General features: G+C 37.4%; 1 protein-coding gene across 4 annotated transcripts in view; it reads right to left on the bottom strand.

Moving 5' to 3' along the window:
• MSH3 (mutS homolog 3) overlaps nt 1–18,900 on the bottom strand; it is a 179,797-nt gene that overhangs the window by 115,683 nt on the left and 45,214 nt on the right. For 3 of the 4 annotated variants that reach the window (XM_019929750.3, XM_073802256.1, XM_073802255.1), the window contains exons 9-10: nt 7,324–7,436; nt 4,598–4,712 (exon numbers count right to left, since the gene is read on the bottom strand). In XM_019929750.3, the coding sequence (XP_019785309.1) occupies nt 4,598–4,712; nt 7,324–7,436 (228 nt within the window). The remainder of the gene's footprint in view (nt 1–4,597; nt 4,713–7,323; nt 7,437–18,900) is intronic. The other variant, XM_019929751.3, reaches the window with a different exon arrangement.

Below are 18,900 nucleotides of genomic sequence, written 5' to 3'. Positions count from 1 at the left end.
GATGACTCCCACAACTAAGGTTCCAGAGCCCTGAAAAAGAAATAACTTACTGCATATTAGGAATGTTGCCTAGTAACTGAACACTGTCCCCTGGCAGTGTAATTTACCTGCAACAGGTTTGACCTAGCTTCCAAAGGATGACTTGTTAATGATTTTTAGAGGGAAGCAACTCCAACACTGATAGTAGGTGTGTGTAGGCCATTCTCTCCTTCTTACAACTGTTAACTTGATTTGCCTTGCATTACAGTAATTTATCTTCTTCTGCTATCCTCATTAATAGATCTAAGCTCCTTGGAGGCATGGGTTCTCTGTGTCTTATACATTTTGCAGCACCTGCAGAGCCTAGCAGAAAGTATATGCTCAGCAAAGGTCTGCCATCTTTCTGTGGGGAGGCCAGTTTGGGTTTGTTTCGTTTCCTTTGAGTCATAAAGCCCAGAAATGTATGTGAAACACCCAGAGACAGTAATAAAATGTAAAACATTATTTTCAGGAAGCAACAATTAGGCAGTGATTTGCTGTACAGCTGACAGATGTTCACACACCTTCATGGTCAAAGATACAAGTTGGAAGTATTGCTAGCCTGGACTCTGAGTTGCTATCTAACCAGTTCCTATGTGTTTAAAGAAAAGTCATTTACTTCCCCTGTTCTTGACAGGTTTAACCTACACCCTAGGGGTGATTAATGAACACTTGAGTACCTTAATAAGACAGACTCTCGAAGGATGCTTAGTTGGCATCAAGGACCCACAATTCAGCAGCATTGACATCTGCACTGATCTTAATAAAAGAGATCAACCACTGGGCAATATTAAGTTAGACTGATTCCTATGGAATGATAATTACCAAGCAACTGTAAGAACTAACTATGCTTCAGGTTTCCCATATGTTTGGATGATAATGTACTCTGGAGTTCTGACTCTTCCTTACAAATACAAAAGAAATTTCCTTCTGTCAGTGTCTATTTCCATTAGGAATTATATATATACTTTTGAAGTCAGGGTTATATCTGCCAGCATCCTTAGGAATTCGACAGTATATGATCACTGATCAAGCAATTCTAAATTATTTATCCTTTTGGAAAAAAACAAATTTTATGTGCTTTGAAATAAACCTTATAAACAATGCCTGGCTAGCATTCATCCTGTGTGAACTTCCAGAGAAATCTTCCAAGTAACATGGGAAAATACTTCATTAATATTTCAGACAACAATAATACAAAGGATGCTTTTTATCCCCTCAAGTTTTATAATGGGAGAAAAATGTTCTTGCTGAAAATTGCCAAAGAAATTTAAGATTCTACATCATTCCTATACTACTTAAAAAAAACAAAAACAAAAACAAAAACCAATCTTTCTGATTTAGACAAAGGCAGCAAAGGTGTAGACCTTATGTGAAAGATCAACCCCTTACAAAGATTCTATTTAAATACTATTAATATTATTTGAAAATGAAAACAGACCAAAAAAAAAAAAAGACGCCCTACCACATTACATATGAAATTTATAGTGGAGAATAGTTCTCTATGTAGTTTTCAGAGTTCATACGTTCACCATTTGTCTAACCTTTTGATGGTTAATTTATGAATTATAAATTGTATCATACGACAAAAATTCAGTTTTATTGTAGATTCACTTCTAATTTATTTGCAATTAAAACAAATATCTTTGCATTCCTAAATGCTGCCAGTATGCATATGAAAGAAGAAAATAAGAAGAAGGGTGTATAACAGATCCCCAACGATTCACTAGGAGATGACACAGGACTCAGCATACAGTCATACTCACAGCTATGATTTATTACTGTGAAAGGATACAAAGCAAAATCAGAAAAGGGAAAAGGTACATAAGGCAAAGTCCAGAGGAAACCAAGGGCAAGCTTCCAAGAGTCCTCTCCTGGTAAAGTCACACAAGATGTACTTAATTTCCCCAGCAGTGAGTTGTGGCAACATGTGTGAAATATCTACCAGAGAAGCTCATTGGAGACTCAGCACCCAGGGTTTTCACTGGGGGCTGCATTCACATAGGCACCTCTTCCCCACCGTGTACCAAAATTCCAGCTCCCAGAAAACAAGTAGGTGTTCAGCATAAACCATACTGTCTGCAGAAACCGTTTAGGCACAGTGAGCCATTCTTACCAGAGAATGCTGGAAACCCTCCCCAAAGGCAAGGTCTCCGATGCCGGTCAAGGGTCAAGCTTGCATGTAGGGTTTCCTAAGGATAGTTGTCTCATCGGGTTTGCCATGTTAATCTTTTCTTGCATCTCTCTTTTCAGATTCTGTTTCTCTTAAAAGTATCTCTGTTGTATTTATTTACTTTTGTATTCCTTCTAGTTTACTCTTTATTCCTAAATTGATCTTTTTCTTTAATATATAGTTCATTCTCAAATCCTATCACCTCATTTCAAATCTTTCCTATTTCTCATCTATTCTCATTTGTCCTTTCACATTTAGCATCATTTCCTTTTAGCTCATTTTGAAGTAGTAGGTTCTAGTTAGGAATTATATATATACTTTTGAAGTCAGGGTTATATCTGCCAGCATCCTTAGGAATTCGACAGTATATGATCACTGATCAAGCAATTCTAAATTATTTATCCTTTGAGAAAAAACCAAATTTTATGTGCTTTGAAATAAACCTTATAAACAGTGCCTGGCTAGCATTCATCCTGTGTGAACTTCCAGAGAAATCTTCCAAGTAACATGGGAAAATACTTCATTAATATTTCAGACAACAATAATAATTTGTGGGCATGTCTTTCTGGCATGCGTTCACTTTCTGTAAGGACATTATCCTGCTCCTTGTTCTTTTTTATTATAATTTTATATGGGATTCCAATTTGGTTCTTTTCCCATTGCTAATTTTTAAGTGAAAATTAGTTTTCCAGAAGTTTCAGAACACAGACATTTTTTAGGATAGCTGATGTTACTTTACACATCTCCCTCTTCTGTTGTTTTTTTATGGTGTTCAATCATGGCACCTCACTTCTGCTTTCATTCGTAAAAGATTAAATGCATGAGTACTGTCCTTTAACCACAACTAGAAAATTATACAAATATATATATACATACACACTATATATATGTGTGTGTGTGTATATATATATACATTTAAAACTGTTTTCAGGCAGTTGGACATCAGGCAGCATAGAACTGTGATCCCTGAGAGAAGAAAAACAAAAGAGGTAAACACTATGACTAACTCTTTGGACAGACCAAGGAAAGTAGAAGTTGTGAGACAGAATGTCAGAGACGACAGAGCTGCATACAGAGAGATGCAGAAGGGTCCCATCAAAGTCTTTGGCCAAGCACTGATCCTTAAATATGCGGAGGACCTCACATGAGATCAGGGAAAGAACCACAAGAAACAGTAGGACGAACAAGGGTTCACATAGGGCTTAGAATAGTTTGCTCTCCGGCTAAAGAGAGTAGAAATACCTCAAAATACTTAGGGCATTGGGTAGAAGTCTTGGAAGTGTATTGCTTTCAGGGTGGGATTAAAATAGACATAGACAAGGATTTCCCAATCTTGGTACTAAATGACATTTTACTGAGATAGCTCCTATCTGTCCACCCCACCTCTGCAGAAGAGGAAGTAGCTTACTTATCCAGGATCTATATGATATAGGGTAATTCTTCACAGAGCCAAAGATAAGGGGCTAGTGAAGGTAGAATATGGAAAGGCAAGAAAATTATTCTGCTACCCTTTTTTTATTCCACTGGCTTTTAAACTAGCATTTTCCTAGAATGTCAATTGCCAGCTTTTAAATCTCTCAACTCTACAAAGTTAATCACTCTTTTAAAAAGCTGTCTGTAAGGGGCTTCCCTGGTGGCGTAGTGGTTAAGAATCTGCCTGCCAATGCAGGGTACACGGGTTCGAGTCCTGGTCCGGGAAATTCCACACGCCGTGGAGCTACTAAGCCCGTGCGCCACAACTACTGAGCCTGCACTCTACAGCTCGCGAGCCACAACTACTGAACCCATGCGCCACAACCACTGAAGCCTGTGCACCTAGAGTCCGTGCTCCGCAACAAGCCCGCGCACTGCAACGAAGAGTAACCCCTGCTCGCCACAACTAGAGAAAGCCCGAGTGCAGCAACAAATACCCAGTGTAGCCAAAAGTAAAAAAAGTTAAAAAAATTTTTAAAAAAGCTGTCTATGTTAGTAGCTGTCCTCTTTATCTTCAACTTTATGGTCTGTGAAATAAGAATTGAAACCAAGAATAAGAAAGGTGATGAAGTTTTATGAATGCTTTTCAATACCACTTCTTAATACTACTTCTCAATTAACTGTGCATTAGTACAAAGCACAGTGTTATATTATGGTGTTGTGGTCAACGCTATAATACATTCAATACCTATCATGAATACAAATTGACAGAATTCTTAAGCTTTCTTTTAATTTATGTCAATTAATATTTTTAATATTCTTCAGCAACAATACCACACAGCTCATTCTTGCCCCAGAATATTCTATCCAGAGCAGCTAAACTTCTTTCCTAGTACTTAACAAAATTCAATTCAACAGTACTTACCAAATTCAATTTAAGAAATGTTTTTTAATATACCACCACCCTTTTTTTATTTTTGATAAATCACTTACTTGGGTTTGGAAAGCACCTTTTCCAAGTTAAATTCTTTCAGATATCTTATTATGGCAGCCAAAGAGCAAATCACAGGCTTTTCCAAGTTAATGATGCCAGAAAAACTTTGAGAACCTAAAAAAACAGAATATACACCTTCATTAAAGTTATTATTCCTTATTAAAAACAAACATTAAGTTAAATAAAATTTAGTTTATGATTTTTGAAATAATAATTTAGATCGTTATCTCCCAAAATTACCCTTTGGAAAAATACAGAAGTTTACAAATACTTAGGGTACGAAGGGCATTTTCTGACGGTGGATGACCCTTTTTTGGAGAGCAACAGAGCAACTATTTTCAAAGTGTAAAATGCTCATCCCCTTTGACCCAGAAATACTCCAAAATGCTTGTTAAAGACGTGTATACCGGAAAGTGAGTTGAAAAATCTTTTCTAGTAGTTTCTGCTTTATAACAAAGTCAATCAGCTATACATATACATATATCCCCATATCTCTTCCCTCTTAAAAAATTAGACACAACCTAATTGAACATCAATAAGGTATTACTTAAATAAATTTCAGTACATCCAGATTATTATGCACCTACTAATGGGAATGACTTTCCCATTAGCTTTCCATCTGGTCTCCCACCTCTATCCCTGTGCCCTATAGGGTATTCTTAACAGAGTAGCCAAAGGAATCCTTTTTAAAATGTGCGTCACATAACTGGATTACTGTGCTTACAAATCCTCCAACATTTCCCAACTCACTGAGAGAAGCAGCCCAAGTTCGTAAAGGGTCTACAAGTCCCTACACAACCTGCCTTCCATCTCCTTTCATCTCTGAGCACACCTCCTAATATTCTTAGTTACTCTGTCCCAGCACCCAGACTCCTTGATGTTCTTTAAACACACCAAGCACTTAAGATATGTTGTACTTACTGTTGTCTCTGCCTGAAACTGTTCCTTCACACGTCCATGTGGTTTTCCCCCTTAACTCCTTTAATCTTCGTTCAAATCTTTGTTCAACTGCCACATTCTCAGTGTGGCCTTCCCTCACCGCTCTACTTAAAAATTCACCTCTTCCCTGCCTTTCTGTATAGTACTCATCACCTTTAAACACTATTTTATTGTACACCTCCCCCTATTAGACTGTAAACTCCAGAAGGGCAGGAATTTTTGTCTGTTTAATTCCTTACAGTACGTAAAATACCTCAAATAGGCATTCAATAAAAATCAGTTGAAAGAATAAATACAAGTTATATTAAACAAATACATAGAAATATGTATGTTTATGTGTAGATATGTGCATCAAAAAATTCTTAAGGATTTGAGGGTAAGGACTTGTACTTTTTTCCTTACACACAACTATGTTTTAACTTTTTTTGCAGTAGGTATTTATAACCTTTAGAAAAAATTACAAGATATCCTCTACAAATCTGCAATATAAAATATATTACTTTCAACTATAGCTTTTTATAAAACCAAGGTGTAAATGATGAGTTAACAAAACTCTTCCCTTCAACTGAGAATTTCACCTTTTAACTGTCTAGCTCTGTTCCCCAGGAAACCTGACAAAGATGAAGTGCCACTGTGTTATGAGGTAGCATTGCATATGGTAAAAATGACCTGAAATCAGTAAACTGCAGCATCTGAACTAGGGGAAATTATAAATACCTGACTCCAGAATTTTGGCCTTCCTTGAGTACACTGACTCTTTAAACTTGGCATGTCCTTTGGAGAAATTCCAGCAAGAGATAAGGTTTCCTATAGGTCATGGGGCTTCTAAGCCAGGGCAGATCCTGCATCCCCCTGATGAAAGTCTGCTTTCTTTGCAACTGAGCAGTCACTAGAGGTGGGAGGGGATTTTAAGCGCCCAATGACTCTGTGGACTGCTGCAGACTGCTGAGGACTCCTCCCACTAAGAGGAACAGCGTCCTGTCGGCAAACTGGATTTTCTGTCCTATATCCTTCTAAGTGAATCTGATGCCAAGAGTGGCTTATGATAGTTTCCTGACTTAGTCTTGTCTTTAGTTGAACATAGGATGATGATCCCTTGGTGATATCTCGGACTGCCATTATAAGTGGGTTACACTCTCAGACGCCTGATTCAATTTGGCCAAGACACCATGAGATTAAAAGGAATGGGGAAAGAAATGCCAACAAGACATTGATGCCTAAGAGGGAGCTGGGGGAGGCTGGTCTAACAGTGAAAGCTCTGCAGCTTGTGACAGGGGATAAAATTGGATCTTAGCATAAGCTGGACTGGCATGAATGAGGGGTACAGACCAAATCAAACAGATACTTGGCTGAGAAAATGTGAATTAGACAAACAATGGTAATCCAACATATTAAGACCCTGTCACTAATGTTCTGGTATTTTAATTCTGGCCATCAATTTCTGGAAATGCTAGCCTTCATTAGGAGATTTACATTTTATAAAATTGCAGGAAAATCATGGACTATCTTTTAAAGGAAGCAAAAAGGAAGGTTCTTCTGTAACTAACTTGTTACACTCCAATGAATATGCCAAAAACATCAGGTTACTAAATGGGCATAATTACAAAGAAGCAGCTGCAGTTGTGCTTCTGATGAGTGCAATAACAGTGAACTCTTCCCTCTACTTCCAGTTATTAATCAATAACTATCTAGTTTCCATTAGAGTTTTAGTCAAACTTGCACCTTTATCCAAATCTCAACTCAGTTAAATTTGAGGACACATGGCTAACATGTATAAAATATCTACCTTTACCGTCAACTATGTCTTTTGCATAAAATTCTGTAACCTCTTGGAAAGCGTGGCTGTATTCAAAATACATGTTATCCATCCTTTCTACTCGAATTCTGTCATCCCGCATGCTGAAAGAAAAAAATGCAAAATTAAAAAATTAATTATCCATAATCTTGCACTATCTGTATTTAGGCCTTGACCTGACCAAAATAAATAAGACTCATTCCTTATTCTCTCCCAAGTTGAAAAAAAAGAGACAAAGAGCTAAGGTTTCCCGGTCAAAAGGCTGCATTTCATAAAATATTATTACTTTTACTACTAGTATTTTATATCACCTAGCACACTGTGAGTATTTTATATATATTGTTATTAAGAACTCATTAAAATTAAGGTCAGTTACTTTAATAAACACAAAAGGGAGAAAAATGGAAAAGCATCAATTTAATTGCATCAATTGTTTAAATCCACTAGAAACAGAATACATCATTAATTTCTTTGAAGTGGCATCTTTGGTTGGCACTATGCTAATAAGTCCATTTCTTCTACCACAGCCTCCAGTCAAATATAGTATATTCCCCTTAAGTCAACTCTCACTGTTTCTATAAGTGGTTCTACACTTTTAAAAAATATGCATATGTGTGTGTGTGTGTATATACATAAATGATCACGTAAGTACATAAACAAAATCATCAAATCATCATCCATGCTAGTAGTGCATTGTCTTCCATTTTCTAGTTTGCTTGACTCCCCATTCCCCTCCCCTCCTCTCCTTTCCTAATCACCTCACTCCCAACCCATTAACAGCCTAGGAGGAACCCTTCCTCATCTTTTTCATGTTCATATGGTCATACGTATGTCATATACACCTACTCATACATGCATTGTTTTATAAAATGGGGATGACTTTATACAAACTTCCCTGCATCTTCTTTTCTTCACTAAATAATAACTCTTGGAAATCCCTCCATATAAAGTGACCTAGCTACAACTCACTCTTTTTAATGTCTGAAAAATATTTGATAGTATGTAAAAGCCATAATTTATTCCACCATTTCTTTACTATTGGACATCCACTTGATGTTAACATTTTGCCACATGTTGCTTTAGAATATTTTTATCTAAAAAAAAATTATAGATACAGGTGTATCTTGCACACGTCCCTCTTCAGTCATATTCATCTACCATCTTCAGAAGTAAACACTACCTTCAATTTGGTGTATATTAGCACCATGTATGTTTTTATACTTTACAATATATTTTAGCATCTTTACACAATACACTGTACCATTTCATGTTTTAAATTTCATATAGGCAGTACTCTATTACACCTATCCTTCTACAACTTGCTTTTGCACTCAGAATTATATTTCTAAGATTTATACATGAAGATGGACATTTTTTTTTAATATCTTTGTTGGAGTATAATTGCTTTACAACAGTGTGTTAGTGTCTGCTATATAACAAAGTGAATCAGCTATATGTATACATATATCCCCATATCCCTTCCCTCTTGCATCTCCCTCCCACCCTTCCCTATCCCACCCCTCTAGGTGGTCACAAAGCACCAAGCTGATCTCCCTGTGCTATGCAGCTGCTTCCCACTAGCTATCTATTTTACATTTCGTAGTGTATGTATGTCAATGCCACTCTCTCACTTCGTCCCAGCTAACCCTTCCCCCTCACCATGTCCTCAAGTCCATTCTCTACGTTTGCGTCTTTATTCCTGTCCTGCCCATAGGTTCTTCAGAACCTTTATTTTTTTTTAGATTCCATATATATGTGTTAGCATACAGTATTTGTTTTTCTCTTTCTGACTTACTTCACTCTGTATGACAGTGTCTAGGTCCATCCACCTCACTACAAATAGCTCAATTTCGTTTCTTTGTATCTGTTTTTAAATTTTCAATTATTTCTTATTTTTGAGTAAATTTTTAAGATTTGCTTTTCAAATTTAATTCACCTGAATTTATTTTGGGGGATGGTGTGAAGGTAGAAATACACTTTTATTTTCCATATGATTCTCAATTAAGGATAAAGCACCATTATAAAACATTCCATCTTTTCCTACTAATTTAGACTGCTGCCTCCACATTTCTACATATGTGTGACCCTGTTTCTGGCTTCTATCCTATTCCACTGATCTTTTTGTCTATCTCTGTATCAGGACCACAGTATTGTAATTTCCATGGCTTGGTATCAATATCTGTGGCAAGGCCCCTACCTTGCTTTTCAAGATTGTCTTGGCTATTCTTGGGCTTTTGAATTTTTTTAGAAATTTTAGATTCATTTTGTCAAGTTTCACAAAAACCTTATTGGGCTTTTGACTGGATTTGCAATGAATTAATTTAGAGAGAAATGATATCTTAACAAATCAAGATATCCTATTGTTAAAGATGGCAAAATGTCTCTATTTATTCATGTCTTTTATATCTCACAATAATGTTCTGTAATTTTCTCCATGTTATATATATCTTTGGTTGTGCTCACTCTTAGATATATTATAGATTAATACTACTGTGAAGGGAATCTTTTCTTCTATTACATTAACTAAAAGCTTATCACTGGTGTACACGAATCTAAATTTTTATATGTAGCAACAATGCTAAACACTTTTTTCCTGTATTGTCTATGCATGAATTAATATCATCTTCAAGAAGAAAATTTCTATTTTTCATTTCTTTTTCCTGTTTCAGTACACAACTGGCTAAGACCTTCAGGGCTGCGTTGAACAAAGGTAAGGCTAACAGCCATCCTTTGTTTTCTTACTGATACTAATGGGAATGCTTCCAAAGTTTTGACTCTTAAATATGATTTTTACTAATGGGTTTTGGAATAAATGACTTATTAGCCCGAGGTTTGGTAAGTTTCCCAGTTTTTGCAAACATAAAAAAAAATTAGTCATAAAGGATTACTGAATCTTAGCTAATGTTCTTTCTATAGGTGTTAAAATAATCATATTGTTTCCTCTCACTTAATCTGGTAAGATATTATTCATATTTTCTGATGCTGAATGATCTTTGCATTCCTGGAATATATTATACTTGTCCTGATGTTCTGCGTTGCTTAAATAAAGTTATAAATTTGATTTCTTAGTGTTTTTCTTTTCCCCCAGAAAATCTGTGATAGCATACCTAGCTCCAAAGGCTTTTTCTGTTCTACTGCAAGACTATGACAGGCATAAGCTGCTTCAGGAAGAAATCTAAGAGGGAGGATTTTCTCCCATCTGTAGTGCTGAAGAGGATTTTTCCACCTTAATCCAATGGAGAGAGTATCAGACTAACTATTGCAAATCTCTTATCAATTTTTATCTTCCTGTAGACACCCTTAATACCTGGATTTTTAGAAGCCTACTGCAAAGCTATTTAGTAACTCAAAAAGCAATGAATGACCTTAGGTGAGTTCCACAATGCTTTTGTACAAGTCCCTAGAGTGAACACACGAGGCAGCTGGTAACTCAATTACTGTTCTAATATTTTGTTTGAGAAGCAGATGAGAATTTAGAAACACATTAATTTTGATAAAAATGGACTCGTCAGTTACCCTTGAGGCTTTCATGGAAGCATTACAAGAGTGTTAAATTCAACATTCTGCAATCTGTATATAAAATATCCTTATGCAAACATTTTTTTCCACAAACTGATTGGAGTTATATGTGAAATCTCTTATCTGTTTCCCTAGATTTCTTTATGATAAAATCAAATCACTGTATCTTTGAAACAAAAGTCTACTTGAAACACTGTATACATAGAGAGTAATATCCAACCAGAATTTTGTCAAACTAGATTTTAGTAAAATTTCTATATTCAACAGAGAACTGTCAATCTTGGTTTCCTCAAACTGTAGCCTGTGAAATACCTGCATCAGAATCACCTGCAACACACATTAAAAGCACAGATGCCACACCCCAAATGTGTTCCATCTGAATTCAGCAAGAAGCTGGAGGAGAGGGGGTATTTTCATTTCAACAGGGTTTTCGGGGTGACTCGCAGGCAAACTGCAGACTGAAAACACTCATCTACACGAAAAATACTGGCAGCCATTGTAGGACTAGAGTACAAAGTGGAAATATAAATCTTCTCCAAAGACAGTCTATGTTTTTAGCTGCTCTATTAGAGGTGAGCAGTAAATATCTTTTCACCAAAAAATTAAGTCAACGATGGTCCCCTAATTGACCTAGGAGTTAAAAAATTATAAAAAAAACACCTTCCCACCCTCTACAGAGGCTCTTTGTGACCAGAGGCTGAAGCCTTCTAAACAGAAAAGACACTGAACAGAGGCTATGCTCCTCCTCCGTGGGCCTGGGGTGGCAACTGCCCTTCTGCACTGGATGGGAGGACTAATGTCAGCATGTGAGTCTCAGTCACTACACGGGGTATGCAAAGCTGGACTGTTTTAAGATTTCTAATTTTATTTTATTTTTTGAAGATTTATTTTTTATTTATTTATTTTTGGCAGCATTGGGTCTTAGTTGCGGCACGTGGGACCTTCGTTGAGGCATGTGGGATCTTTCGTTGCAGCGTGAGGGCTTCTCTCTAGCTGTGGCAGCAGGTTTTCTCTTCTCTAGTTGTGGCGCGCAGGCTCCAGAGCACGTGTCCTCTGTAGTTTGTGGCGCGCGGGCTCTCTAGTTGAGGCACACAAGCTCAGTAGTTGCAGCACTCGGGCTTAGTTGCCCTGCAGCGAGTGGGATCTTAGTTCCCTGACCAGGGATCGAACCCATGTCCCCTGCATTGTAAGGTGGATTCTTTAGCACTGGACCACCAGGGAAGTCCCAAGATTTCTAATTTAAAAAAATCCTTTTCATATGTTACATGCCTCTGTGTTGCCAAATATATTGTTTTCGAAAAATTAAGTGGCAATAAAACTCTCAACAAGTGTGGAACCTACACTAAAAAAGGGGGGAACTTTAGACCCAGTAATGTCAACTTGGACATAAAATTGGTGATTCTCTGGTGCTGAGTAGCAAACTACCTACAAAGATTTTGATAATGTTTAATTGTGACCAAATGTCAACTTACCAATTTATGATCTATGCTGGCTTTTGAAACTATAATTTTTATAGATAAAAAGAGCCTTGCTAAAGGCTGACAATCTACTCTAGGAAAACCCAAGGCCTCTTCTGACAGTGTCCTTATTGATAATAATAATACGGATTGATTCCAAGCTTGCTGAGTGATTAATTCTTTCCTCTGAGGACAGAATGCAATAGAGATCGAGATTGACTAAAACAGACTATGTAACATAGTTACAATGCCTCTATATCAGAATTAGGATGAAATTCATTAATTTATTACTTCTTACAATAGGGAACCATCACTTTCTTAGAAGACTGAGGGCATTATGTCAAATTATAAAGACAACCACTAGAATGAAAATATCAGAATAACCCCAGAAGAACAGCAAAGAAAACAGATCATATAGTGGAAGATTCTTTAAGATATAAAAATAGAAAACTGAATATGGACAAACTAATATCAAATATATCTACCATAATGACAAATGTAAATGGGCTAAACTCACTTATTTAAAGAAAATTAACCTCGGATTGGATTACAAAAGAAGAAAACCTGGGACTTCCCTGGTGGCACCGTGGTTAAGAATCTGCCTGCCAATGCAGGGGACACAGGTTCAAGACCTGGTCCGGGAAGATCCCACGTATCACGGAGCAACTAAGCCTGTGCACCACAAATACTGAACCTGCACTCTGGAGCCCATGAGCCACAACTACTGAAGCCCGCACACCCAGAGCCCATGCTCCGCAACAAGAGAAGCCACCACAATGAGAAGCCTGTGCACCACAATGAAGAGTAGCCCCTAATGCTGAATACTAGTGGTCATAGTAACTATTCTTGTTATTCTTCTGACTTTTCTGGGTCTATTATTAGTGCTTGCTATTGTTGTATAGCAACAGTTGTATAATCTTACACAGTATAGAAGTTTCCTGAAGCATTGCTGTCATTTTTGGTGTTGTCTTGTAATTAATAATGGATGAATGCTGGATGTTGAATTTTATCAAAATACTTTTCACATCTGTCTAGATGATCATACATTTTTCTCCTTTACCTTACTAATGTGATGGGTTATATTATTAGATTTCTTTATGTTGAACTGTTTTTATATTCTTCAGCTAAGGCATCACGCTATCTTGTATTTATCCTTTTTAGTATACTGATGGATTCTGTTTGCTAACATTTAATTTGGGAGATTGATTATATGATTTACACCTTAAAAAAAAAAAAGAGTAGCCTCTCATTCTTGCAACTAGAGAAAGCCCGCACAGCAATGAACACCCAAAGCAGCCATAAATAAATAGATAGATGGATAGATAAATAAATTTATTTTAAAAAGAAGAAGAAAAACTTTCTACACTACCAATAGGAGCAAAACTTAAAGTAATTCTGAAAGGTTAGAAAGAAAAGGTTGGCTGGAAAAAAATTGCCCAGATGAATATATTAGGCTAGTGCAAATAAAAAGAAAGCATGGGACAAGATTTTCTTATCAGGCAAGATAAAATTCAGGACGAAAAGCATTATAACAAGACAAAGAGAGGTACTTAATGATAAAAAGGACAAGATGGAAGAAAAGCTTTTCATCCCATATCCTTACAAGAGTTTTAGATTTTTGAACCATTGGAATATACTACTTATTCAAAAAATAAAGTTGTTTCTTTAGAAGAGAGAAAGAGGGCTTCCCTGGTGGCGCAGTGGTTGAGAGTCTGCCTGCCAATGCAGGGGACACGGGTTCGAGCTCTGGTCTGGGAGGATCCCACATGCCGCAGAGCAATTAGGCCCATGAGCCACAACTACTGAGCCTATGCGTCTGGAGCCTGTGCTCCGCAAGAAGAGAGGCCGCGATAGTGAGAGGCCCGTGCAACCACGATGAAGAGTGGCCCCCACTTGCTGCAACTAGAGAAAAGCCCTTGCACAGAAACGAAGACCCAACACAGCCATAAATAAATAAATAAATAAAAAGCTAAAACTATAAAGCTTCTAGAAAAATATGGAGGAATACGCCTATGAACTTGGTATAGGCACAGATTTCTTAGGAATTAAAAAAGAAAAAAGGAAGAGAGAAAGAAAAAGGAAAGAGTGGATTACAGGATTTACACAAGAGCTCCCAGGAGAAGATGTTTGTCCACTTCCCTGGACTTAAACCTGGGAGGCTAAGGAGTCCAGGAAACCGGAATGGCTGCAACCTTCCTGCTACCTTGTGGAACGCAAGAGGGCAAACGCCAGAGGGAGAGACAAAGGAGAAGAGCCCCTAAATCCAGCCATGCCCAATTCCAGCCTACTTTCAAGCTTTTCACTTACATGAGCCAATATGTTCATTTTTAACTTTTAAAAATTCAATAAGAACTCACTATAAAGTATACAGTTTTCAAAAAGCAAAAGAGGAGTCTTTGCTGTCCAGAGAAGGAACTGGACACAATCACACAGGCAGCATCTTAGAAAGATGACAACCTCTACTGTCGGCCAGATGGGCAATAGTGAACTGAGGTGAGAAAGACCCAGTTTGATTTCAGCTGGTGAGCCTGCTTCCGACCAAACCAAGAGGGAGACAGAGTACAAGTCAGAGACTGTAGAGACCAGGAAGCCCCCGGCTACCACTGCACACTTTCCCACCAAGCAGAGATAAAGGGACCTTAGACAAGTTACCACCGGGGGTAGAAATTAAAAGCAGATTTAGGGCAAGCCCCCACAGGGTTAGAAAGACCCGAAGTAAGGAAACACTAGGACCTAGCCCCAGAGGACAGGCCTGTTGGGGAGCCAGAAGAAGAACTGAGAATCTCCTCACTCACTATGCTAACTCCATGGGGCCTCAGACAGAGGAGGCCTAAGGCCCAGGAAGTAACCAAGGCCTGCACGAATGGCAGCTGTGCCTGCTGTTCAAAAGACTAAGACAGGAGGTCTTATCTTATCTTACCTTATCTTAAGGTAAGAAGTCTACACTAGGTAAACTCATGTCTTTCTAAACTTTTCTCTAGCTTTTGATTTTACTTTTTCTTTTATAGTAGTTGTTACTTTAAGGAAAAAAAAAAAAAATTGCTCATCTGTCTGGAAATTGCTAACCTGACAGGGAAGTACTTCTATCTGCAATGAGGTCAGGAAAACTAAGAGGATTAGAGTGCTCAAACTTTGGGGAACCAGGGGGAAGAGAAAAAGGAAGGGGGAGGGAATGGAGGCAGAAAGCCCAAGGGCCTAGAGAAGGCATCATTTCTGCACACAGTCATAACCTCCCAGCTCTTCTTCCCTGACCCCGGAAATCTTCTCTAAGGATGAACTCCCTTGGAACAATATTTTAAAACCTCCATCCTTTCTTATCTTTCAGTCCATCCCAATCCTGGGTCTTTTTGCCACCCATCTCCACATACCATACCCCCAGCCCTGTGCACATATTCTTACTTATTTAACAAGTCAGCCAAGACTCACCTCCTCTAAGACGTTTTCCCAGAAGAATAACCACATGCTAGGAGAGCCTGTGCTTTCTACTGGACATGTGGGACTGCAGTTTGTAAAGTAATACCTTCAGAAATAAAGCTACTTTGTTTGAAGCACACATGCTTTTTGTCAGGAACTTTACTGCCAGAGATAGAAATACAAACTGTAATATGCATTATAAAGGAATGAAAGTTTCATGGAATATTAACCAAAATAATGTCAACTGTGCTATAAAACATTACTTATTTTGAAGTCCAGAAGCAGAGGTGAAAGAAGGGAATGGTTGCTTCTTTGTGTGTTTTTACTGAGAAGCCATATAATGGAGTGGTTCAGAGCCTATGCTTCAGAGCCAGGAAGTCTGGATCAAATCCCAGTTCTGCCACTTAGTAGTTGGATAACCCCAGACTTAACAGCTCTCTGCCTCAGTTTCCTGGAAATCTGTATTAAAAGAATAGTAGCTCCCTCACAGTGGGTTTGTGAAGATTAAATCAGTCAATAAATATTATAAAGCCCCTAGAATAGTGTCTAATACATAGTGTTAGTTATTGCTGTTATTATTAACATTATTATTGCTACTTAAGAATGAAAGATAGGAATAGTCATGTGCTCAAAGGAAAAGGGAAAAAAGGGAGAGCGCTTTAGAATAGATGAAATTGGGCAGGACAGGCACAAAGGAAAGAACACATCAGCAATGAAAAATATTCTCAGTAGCTACCAAGATGTCTCTAATGGTACCTTTTTCACTCCAGGGGAGCACAGGATGAAGATGAGGAAAAGCTAATGTGGGATTTCAGAAACCACTACCCCTCCCCAAAACAGCACCTCACCTACTTCTGACCTTTGAGTGACTCAAATAAGTCACTCAAAGGTCATTTAAAAGGTCACTTAAATAGCGGTCACTCAAAGGTCACTTAAATAGTGGTCTTCAAAGATGACAAAACAAAAGATACAGGTTAATTTTAAAGTTTACCTTTAGAAAAATTAACAAAAGTTACTAAACTCTAAAACCAATTACCTAGACATGTACACACTACTATATATAAAATAGATAACTAATAAGGACCTACTGTATAGCACAGGGAATACTACTCAATACTCTGTAATGACCCATATGGGAAAAGAATCTATGGGTTGGCCAAAAAGTTCCTTCAGTTCTTAAGTAAAAATAAAAGACATTTTTCATTTTCACCAAGAACTTTATTGAACAACGTATTCACCGTTTTGTTCCACTAACTTCTGCCGTTTTTCAGGCAACTTCATAATTCCATCTTCCCAAAACTTTTTATCTTTTTGAGCAAAGAACTATTCCGGGTGCCTTTTATAGTCTTCCAGGGAATTAAAATTTTTTTCCACTAAGAGAATTTTGTAAAGACAGAAATAAATGGAAATCTGAAGGTGCAATGTCTGGTGAATAAGGTGGATGAATCAGAACTCTCCAGCCAATATGCAACAGTTTTTGCCTGGTCATCAAAGAAACATGTGGTCTTGCATTATCCTGATGGAAGATGACGTGTTTTCTGTTGACTAATTCTGGACACTTTTCATAGAGTGCTGCTTTCAGTTGGTCTAATTGGGAGCAGTACTTGTTGGAATTAATAGTTTGGTTTTCCGGAAGAAGCTCATAATAGAGGACTCCCTTCCAATCCCACGATATACAAAATACATCACCTTCTTTGGATGAAGACCGGCCTTTGGTGTGGTGGTTGGTGGTTCATTTCGCTTGCCCCACAATCTCTTCCATTCTTCCACATTATTGTACAGTATCCACTTTTCATTGCCCATCACAATTTGTTTTAAAAACAGAACGTTTTCGTTACATTTAAGTGGAGAACTGCATGTAGAAATACGGTCAAGAACGTTTTTTTCGCTTAACTTATGTGGAATCCAAACATCAAAGCTATTAACATAATCAAGCTGGTGCACATGATTTTCAATGCTTGATTTGGATATTTTGATTATGTCAGCTATCTGCTGTGTGGTATAACATTGACTGTTCTCAATTAATGTCTCAATTTGATCGCTATCAACTTCAACTGGTCTAACCCAATGGTGGAGCATCAGCCAGCGAGAAATCACCAGCACGAAACTTCGCAAACCACTTTTGACACGTTCAATCAGTCACAGCACCAAAAACTCAAATGTTCAGCAAGTGAATGGATAAACAAGTTTGTAGCAATTCTACTGAACAATAAAAAGGAACAAACTACCGATACACTCAAAGCATGGGTGAATTTCACAGGCATTATGCTGAAAGGGGCTGGACATGAAAGAGTACATACTGTAATGATTCCATCTATGTGAAATTCTGTAACAGTCGACTCAGATCAGTATTTGTTTGGCGTAGGAGGTGGACATGGGGAGAAAAATGACTGCAAAGAGGCACAGGGAACTTTCCGGGAAGATGGAAATGTTCTATATCTTAATTGGAGTGGTGGTTATATTGATGCATATATTTATCAAAATTGATTTGACTCATATACTTAAAATGTGTAAATTGCATTGCATGTAAATTATACTTAAGGTTGATTAAAAATTAAAGCTTTATTCCAAAAAAATAAAAAATTAAAGCTTTATATATTTGCCATATATAATTTATAGCTGAAAATTTTCTATTAAAAAATCTGAACATTTTGGTACAGATGAACCGGTTTGCAGGGCAGAAATTGAGACACAGATGTAGAGAACAAACGTATGGACACCAAGTGGGGAAAGCGGCAGGGTGGTGGTGGTGGTGTGATTAATTGGGAGATTGGGATTGACATGTGTACACTGATGCGTATAAAATGGATAACTAAAAAAATCTGAACATTTAGACCAACCAATTCCTGTGCCAGTGTGTATTTCAAATACATTTTTGGAATAAGATTCTAATTCAAGTAGTTATTCAGCAAAAAGCAATGATGCAGAGAAGTATCTCATTTTGAAGAAAAACATTTAACTTCAAAAAGTACATTCCATATTTATATGCTTTGAGATGATCATAGTCTAAATGTCATCCACTATTTCACATACACACAATCATCCTAACACGAAGCAAATTTTTACAAAATAATTTACGTTTCCTGTGGTTCAAAGACATTTTTGTTAATCACAAAAATCACAAAATCTTTACCTGACATTATATGCCTTCGAGAAAAAGCAAAAGAAATCCTACTTT

The sequence above is a fragment of the Tursiops truncatus genome, chromosome 3, assembly GCF_011762595.2.
Source record: "Tursiops truncatus isolate mTurTru1 chromosome 3, mTurTru1.mat.Y, whole genome shotgun sequence".
Taxonomy (NCBI): domain Eukaryota; kingdom Metazoa; phylum Chordata; class Mammalia; order Artiodactyla; family Delphinidae; genus Tursiops; species Tursiops truncatus.
The sequence above is the reverse complement of the archived record's forward strand: the minus strand, read 5'-3'. Positions and strand labels throughout refer to the sequence as shown.